We start from the raw sequence: 7,804 nt of genomic DNA, 5'->3' as shown, positions 1-7,804 counted from the left end.
AAATATATATATATTATATTATCTTCGTCGCTACATTTTAAATTACGAAATGAGAATAAAATGGCACTGAATTTTCTAAACGCAGTCGTTCATTGATCATTTTGCGTCTGGCAAGTAGTAAATAGTCATTCAAACCATAGACGTAGTGTGAATTGATCAAACAAGCTGACATGTGAAATTGATCACGATACAATGCTCACTAGAGAAAGCAATCCTAAACGAGGATAACAAATCTTGGCGGTCGTTCTAGAAAGCTTCAAATGGAGAGAGTGGCAACTGCATCACGTGACCCGTCTTCTCTGATTGGACGCGGCCATCAAAGCTCCATAGGCATAGAAGAGATTGGAAAAGACTGGTCACGTGACTCCTATCCTGATTGGACGCGGTTATTCACGTGATGCAATTTGCTACTTTCTCCCTTTGAGCTCTCTAGGTCGTTCTGTCTTTCTTTTAAACTGGTATTCATATATAATCGATTTTTAAGGTGCATTTTCATGCTCGACGCTCACTTTTAACATCAAAACAGATCCCACCTTAAAAGATCAGAAGACACGGTAGTGTTTCGACGCTAAGCATCATTTATACTAGCAGTAATCTATATAAATTGACTAATCATAGTTGATTATTCTCCTCTCATTCAATTATGATTGGTCAATTCTTACAGATTACAGCATAAGTTAACAGATTACAACCAGTATAAATAATCCTTAATTAAGACATTACTTAAGACGTGTTAATAAGAACAGATTATGAATAACACACTCTGATCTTATTTCTCTTTCTTCAATCGAAGAAAGAAAGACGTAGTATAAAGTCTCAAATATCTCTTTCTCTCTATACATTTATCCCAGCTCTTGTGTCCGTTCTCAACTTACGTTACGTCCATGACTGAAGCGGTCGCACGATTGGCTGTGTTTTCCGAACGCATTCCCAGTCTTCGTGCTGTCTGTCATCTGACATACTACGCATCGTGCTCACGCCAAAGGTGGGGACGGCCTGGCCTAGCGCAGTGAACAACAAGCAAAGAGAGCATAGCAGTTACTACTTACTTGCGATCATCAGTGGTTCTCGTAGCAATTCCACGAATTCCACAGTCGACGGTGAATCGCAGCCGGACGGTAGACTTCAAACACTGTTGCCGAGACGGCTTTTTTGGCTCCAATCTACTAGTCAACGAGTACGACGATCGATACGCCGATCTTACTCCAGCTATGCGCCTGTTCCGGCCAATGTTTATGGTCGTCGTTCACGTCGGCTGACAGCTGTCAATCCCTTGTTCGGGTCATCAGTGAGTCATCGAATCGGCAGCCAAGGACCACCTCAGGTAATTCCTCGATTATCTCGTTTCTGATTACGGATTTCACTACCTGCGCATGTTGCGTCTTCCTTTTCTTTTTATTTTTTTTTTCTTTCTCTTTTTTGTGTTCTTTCGTTTCTCTCCTCATAATTTCGTTTTTCAAAAATACTGTCCTCTCGACTTCTCCTCCTCTCCCTTTTTCTCAGACGAGAGTCCCACGAGACAGTAGCATAGATTGAGTGCTATTAAACTTCACGGACACCCGCACGGAACGAGACCAAGCCCTTCCGCAGGTATCGCGCACGTCACAACCTACCCTTTGTTCAGATGTCCAGGTATTTTTTGTAAGGACTCATTTTTTTTCGTCTTTGCACGACACGCACATTCTTACGGCGGGTAGTGCTGCTTATGTCCCGTGAGCGCGCGATGAATATGTGTTACAAGCTGTAGTCTTGCATTGCAGCGATATTACCGGCATGGCGTCTAGTTCCGTCAGCCAGGAAGACTTCGACAACGATTTCGAGTTAACGTCCAGGAGATCTAGGATCAGGACAGCTAGGGCCAGGGTGGGTCCGGCGAGGACAGGAGATGTGTCTTCCATAAGCTTTCAAAGTATGTGTTGACGATTGCGGAAGTTTCTACGAACATGCAATTTAAGATTTTTGTTAATCTGCTTGTTTAAACTTGAACAAATTTTGAACATGTATATAATGCATGATAAACAATAAATCTAAATCTAATAAACGTTTTTATTTGATTTAAATATATATAAATTTTAAAGATACTAAAGGGTTTGCGGGTTATCGTGTCGTGATCCATTGCTAATTCAATTAGCAATGGATCACGACATCGCGAAAACTCGCAAGCTCTCTGGCATCTTTGAAATAAATACTTGTGGAAGCCTTAAAAGTATACATATATTGTATATATCTATAAATAAATGTGTGTGTGTGTGTGTGTGTGTGTGCGCGCGCGCGCGCGCGTGTGTGTGTGTGTGTGTAATGATTTGGCTCAATAAAAAGACGATTTAAGAAATCACGTGTAATCAGATTTATAATCTTATCAATCTAACTGCTTCCGATGCCTTCTATTTACAGAGAATACACCCGATGTGGAGGAATCACAAGGCTCTTACGACACCAATCCCGTGCTTCCGCCTGAACATGAAAATCCACAAAGTAAACCCATTATAAGGAAACAGGATAAACGTGTGACCGGCCGGTATGTAAATCGCGATTGCATGCGCTTATAAAGCTGATAGAAAAACCAATAGAAACTTATTGTCGCGCTTGGAGTGTCCATTAGCCAACAGCATCTTTGATGCACGGAACTTTACGTAATTGCCTAATATACTTTCTGGATCTGGTTCTAGTGTCTTTAGTGTCGTATCCTGTTTGCACAGGCCAACGCATATAAACAAGGGGAAGCAGCAACGTGATCGACGGAAACTGCGAGAAAAACGGCGTAGCACAGGAGTCGTACATTTACCATCAACAGAGGTTCGCCATTGTTATCGTCAATCAGCCCATAAGTAACCAATTAAATTCTAACGGGAATTATAATAATAATATTTCTAGAGAAAAGTTTGAAAAATTTTTTCAATTCTATTTGGTCTTCAAAATTATTGAGTTTTTATATTGAGCTGCGGATTTGTGAATTATTGAACTTCTGGATACATATTGAAATCTTACAATCTTGTATTTTTAGTTTTTTGAAGTTTTGAGATTTTTTCAGTTATTGAATTTTTATACAGATACACACACATACACAATTTTGTTCTTTTATATCTAGAATTAAATTCTAGATTTTTAGCATTTTAGCTAAAATATTTAATAATTAAATCGAAAATTGCTTTTTTTGCTTACCAAGCTTTTAGGGAGAAATTAATCTCATGTATTAGCAAAAAGTCCGTAGATGAAAGCAAACTATTATCTTTAAATCATGACAAAAAGTCTCAATAAAACAACCGTTAAGTTATGATAACTTTTTGTAGTTACACTTATAAATGTTAATTTAAATAGGTTAAAATTTTTCATGATAAGTTTAGCATCATTATTACTTATGGAATATAGCTCATTATTTTTGAATGTTTAAATGTAAAAATATCTCGGACATTTGGTAAAACGCATAATTTCTCAGAGCACTGGAGGTAGTACGGGGGAAGACGAGGAAGAGCTTAGCGGCACTTGCCTTGAAACTAAGCACAACACGCATCACAATGAATTTCTTGATCACGAATTGATAGAAGTAAGTGCAGTCAATTCCATTTTTTACTTTTTATGCAGAATGTTCCGACAAATGCGCACATTGGAAAAAATTCGTATGAGAAGACCGAAATTAGTTTACACACAGTTTATGCTGTATATTTCTTTGTGTTCGAAAGTTGAGAGAAAAAGGGAAATTTAAGTTTTATATTTTATATTCTCCCTTTACGCATACATATCTGTGTCTATAATTACAAATAGACGATGTATCAGACGAAATTAATTTGTTATTAGAAATTATTATTTATTTTGTGTATTGTAGTTACAATCTAGAAAAAGTCATTACTGTCAAAAAATCAATTTCCGGCTCTCGAAATAATTTAGTTGCAACTAAAATTGCACAACAGAAGTTTCAATGAAACGCGAACTTTTAAATACACCTCCGAATAATGACTTTTTTCTTGAAACTAACGGTATATGTAATGATATATGGTAAGCAAAAAGAAATATTAAAACAGCAGCAAGTTAGAATTTTTATTAGAATTTTTTACGAAGTCGTTGATATCTTAAAGTTACTTATAAATATGCATTTTGCAGGAGCGGAATGCCAGAATATACACACAAAGGCGAAATAAAAGGTATTTCACCCAGATTCACATGTAATTAGTGATAATTGGGAAATCAGTATAGTGCAATCGTTATCTTTGCCTTTTTTAATGAATCATAACTGATTTCTAGGCACTACCGTACTTCATACAGGTCATGTATAGTTAGGTACAGTTGGTAAGTGCGTTACGTCGTATCGGAAGAACCATGATTAGGCACGACCTGTACGAAGTACGATAGAGCTAATAGAATGCTTGATTAATCGACTAACAAATTACTTAATTCAATACATTTTTCGAAACCTACGTACATTCTCAAGTGATAATGTTCGAAATACATATTGACATTAACATAAAACAGTAATAGTAACACAATGAAGTAATTTACAAAAATGAAATTTAAATGTAAAAGACTTGTTGCAATACAAAGGATATAATGCACGAAGTAATTGATCTTAAATATATTTAAAACAAAAAAGATTGAGAAATCTAATTTTTTTTTATTAACAAGAAATTTATTTAACAGCTACGTTACGTATAAGTTTATATTATTATGCATTAGTTAAAAAATAATTACTCGTTTTTTTTGTTTTAGCAACTCGTAAATTGAATATAATAAAATTTTGAAAAATTTGATTGGAGTAACTATAAAATGAACAGAAGAATAAAATGTGTTAAATCGTGTGAACAAAAATCATATGAGATATGTTTTATCTCATTTATATAAAATTTATTACAAATACTTTAAATAATAATTATTATTTTCTTTATTCAGATATTTACTTGTAAAATCTTATTGTATATGCTTACTATACCAATGTTACAAGATTCTGTAAAAACTCTTAAATAAACAAGCAACATATATTTATACTAAAATTAAAATACGTAATAAAATACAATATTTATAATTGCAATATTCTTTGTATCTGCATCGATGGTCGTGCCTAATGCGATTTATAAATATTGGCATAAATGATACTAATGGAAACTAATAATCAATATCTGTGCGATAAATGAAATATGATTTACATGTGATCGTTGACATTTGCATTTTAGTCATTCTGATTTGGAGGCCGACGATGAAGAATTCGATTCTCTCAATCAATCCGACAGCATTAATCAATCGGACCATGGCAATCATGAACCACAAACGTCTGTCAATACGACTATAAGACCGCGATTACCAACGCCAACAGGCGACAACCCGCACGAAGTAAGTCATTAATAACCTAAGACAAAATATGTGTAATCGCGTCATGATGAAAGTAATATATTTTCATCATGAATCGCATGCATAAACTAAATTAACTTTTTACGAAAAGAACACATTTCGAAATTTTATTACTCTGGATCTATTTTCTATTATATTGATTATAATCATATAGCTTGGCAATACGATAATCAATTACGATGCGATTTATTAGCTAATTGAACGAGCGCAAGAGGAAAATAGAAGGCTGCTATCCCTTCTGGAAGATCGGGACCATAAAATAATGGCGCTCGAGGCTCGTCTTTTAAAGCAACAGCATGAGATGACCCTGGAACGAGATCGACTTCGCGAGGAGAATGCTACGCTGATTCGCGCAATGGCAGCGTTAGCTAGCAACTAATCCTCTTCGTGTAATAAAGAACACGCCTTTTTGGCTTTTTGCTTTTTACGATAATCGCCGAGCTGCAGGATGAGCCATAAGTCGCGCACCTTGCTGATCCCTTGATTATTATTCTTAGTATTTCTCTTTCATTTGCAAAAACGATTTTCTTGTCCTACAGAAATTTAATTTTTGCATCGTATCCTAATTTTTTGATTGTTGGGAGATTTGCAGCAGCCATTGGCTGAACGACTGAAAATCCGGTATTATGTTAACTATTTTAATCATTGTTGATATTGTGATATACATATATATTTATGTAAAATGCAAAATAATTGAAAAATAATGCTTTCTCTATTGAATGTTAAATTAATAGAATCCATTCGTTACATTTGGATTTTTGGAAAATTATTAAATTTATTAAAGTAAAAATTGTATGCACTAAATAATCGTTTTTGTGACATCGTATTTTTTTTATTTGATATATAATATAAAATAATTTAAGGATGTGTTTATTCTTCCTCTATTGAATTTTTTTTTAAAGCTTTTTTCATATACGAATGAGGTTTATATTTTCAATTTTTATAAAAAGTAAAGTCTAAAAGAGAAAGAAAATGGTGCAGGAAAATTCTGTCACTTCTCTTATTGGTGGCTATGAACTTATAAGATAATTAAGAGTCACACATTATGTTGAGTTCTATTTTTTTGTAATTAAAGGCTGAGAATTTAAAATATATAAATGCCAATTAGCTTGTAATGAAAGTTAAAAAAAACTTAAATTGATAGTGATAAAGTTTAGATATTTAGTTTAATAAAACTAAAAGAATATATTTGCATTGCATTCGTGGTAATTGATTTTTCTCTCTGATGCATGATTTATGGATCATCCTAGGCAATAAGGAAAATATACCTAAGTAGAGTAAATCTAACTTTATAGTGCGTATCACAAATTGAGTCATTATAAATAAACAGATAATTCTCTAATCAGTGTTAGCTGCGAAAAGTATAAATATATGTCTTTGCAAGCTGCAATGTAAGTTACATTTTGTAAAAAGCAATAGCAATCCTCGACCTTGTAAAGATATTGTGATGATTAAACCACTTGCAGAGCTTCAGTCGCAGACACAGATCGCACATTTATTATTGATATATTTGCTATCTTTATTGCCGATTAATTGCCATTTTTTGTTTCGATATATTTTCAATCAAGCTAAAGCTAGATAAACACAACAGATATATATTGAAAGTGCCGATTATAACATAAACAACTTAATCCGTTTTCTATTGTAATAATTATGAATGGACGTTCTATGTAAATTTTATACTTGCAACGCATGATAATGTAAGATTATGAATTATTTTATTATTTTATTACTATTAATATTTTATTATTATACCACGAGCCGCGTACAAAGTTCTATGTACATATAGACACGTAGATAATTCTTTAGCGATGCATTTGATTAGGAGAAATTTCCGCGATGAACTTGTGTGTAATACGCGGAACAATGTAACGAGAATATGTAAAATTGTTTAAAGAAAAACTTTATTGCCAGCCATTCAATGATTTATCATACTTTAATCCTCGTTCCTTCCGACGTATCAGAGATAAGTAAAGGCTCATTTAAAACAGAGGAAAGTTTCTTGCATTTGTTTTTCTGTACACTCATTGATGTAATCATTCTGCATGAATAATTTCTTTTCAACCAATTTCCATTTAAAGTTGTGTGGTTTAAAGTGAGATAAGATAGAGACTCGCCCGATCAGTGACGTACGCGGAAATGTGGCATTGAAACAGTCTCCAATGTGAACCGGCAAAAAGAGTTTGCATTTTTATTCATAAAATAACTAAATAAATTTTTAATATAATACAATACTTGCACGCACATACGCAATATAGTTACATCTTTACGCTAATGTTTCCTAATCACTACGTAGCTGTACATTACAAATCGTTGGGATCCGATCATACACATTTGGGGTCTCCCATCTTCAAATCCATCCCCATTTCCTTATATGTTCGCCATTTGCTCTTATCCTTTCGAAATGTACGCTTTAAATCCTTTTATTTATCCCGCAACTTATTCCACTAAAAGACCCCGGAAATAG

At 34.0% G+C, this 7,804-nt stretch overlaps 1 protein-coding gene across 5 annotated transcripts; it reads left to right on the top strand.

Annotated features, from left to right (window-relative positions):
- Positions 1-921: 921 nt before the first annotated feature.
- LOC108750998 (PRKC apoptosis WT1 regulator protein-like) lies at positions 922-6,026 on the top strand. 5 transcript variants are annotated; one of them, XM_018490917.1, is made up of 9 exons: positions 923-1,324; positions 1,504-1,641; positions 1,761-1,909; positions 2,395-2,518; positions 2,700-2,796; positions 3,437-3,544; positions 4,099-4,139; positions 5,163-5,319; positions 5,531-6,025. In XM_018490917.1, the coding sequence occupies exons 2-9, from the start codon at positions 1,625-1,627 to the stop codon at positions 5,714-5,716; spliced, it is 879 nt and encodes a 292-aa protein (XP_018346419.1). In that variant the 5' UTR covers positions 923-1,324; positions 1,504-1,624; the 3' UTR covers positions 5,717-6,025. The 5 variants fall into 5 exon arrangements, with proteins under 5 accessions (XP_018346420.1, XP_018346419.1, XP_018346417.1 ...); XM_018490915.1 differs by having other exon boundaries at positions 1,504-1,632; positions 2,670-2,796; positions 5,531-6,024; XM_018490914.1 differs by having other exon boundaries at positions 2,670-2,796; positions 5,531-6,024.
- The last annotated feature ends 1,778 nt before the right edge of the window (positions 6,027-7,804 follow it).

Source organism: Trachymyrmex septentrionalis, unplaced genomic scaffold (genome assembly GCF_001594115.1).
Source record: "Trachymyrmex septentrionalis isolate Tsep2-gDNA-1 unplaced genomic scaffold, Tsep1.0 scaffold40, whole genome shotgun sequence".
Taxonomy (NCBI): Eukaryota; Metazoa; Arthropoda; class Insecta; order Hymenoptera; family Formicidae; genus Trachymyrmex; species Trachymyrmex septentrionalis.
The sequence above is the reverse complement of the archived record's forward strand: the minus strand, read 5'-3'. Positions and strand labels throughout refer to the sequence as shown.

Excerpts from the sequence above, each read along its gene's own strand:
- LOC108750998 (XM_018490914.1), top strand. Across the intron at positions 3,545-4,098 it reads TTGATCACGAATTGATAGAA|GAGCGGAATGCCAGAATATA; the intron begins GTAAGTGCAGTC and ends TGCATTTTGCAG. Across the intron at positions 5,320-5,530 it reads CAGGCGACAACCCGCACGAA|CTAATTGAACGAGCGCAAGA; the intron begins GTAAGTCATTAA and ends GCGATTTATTAG.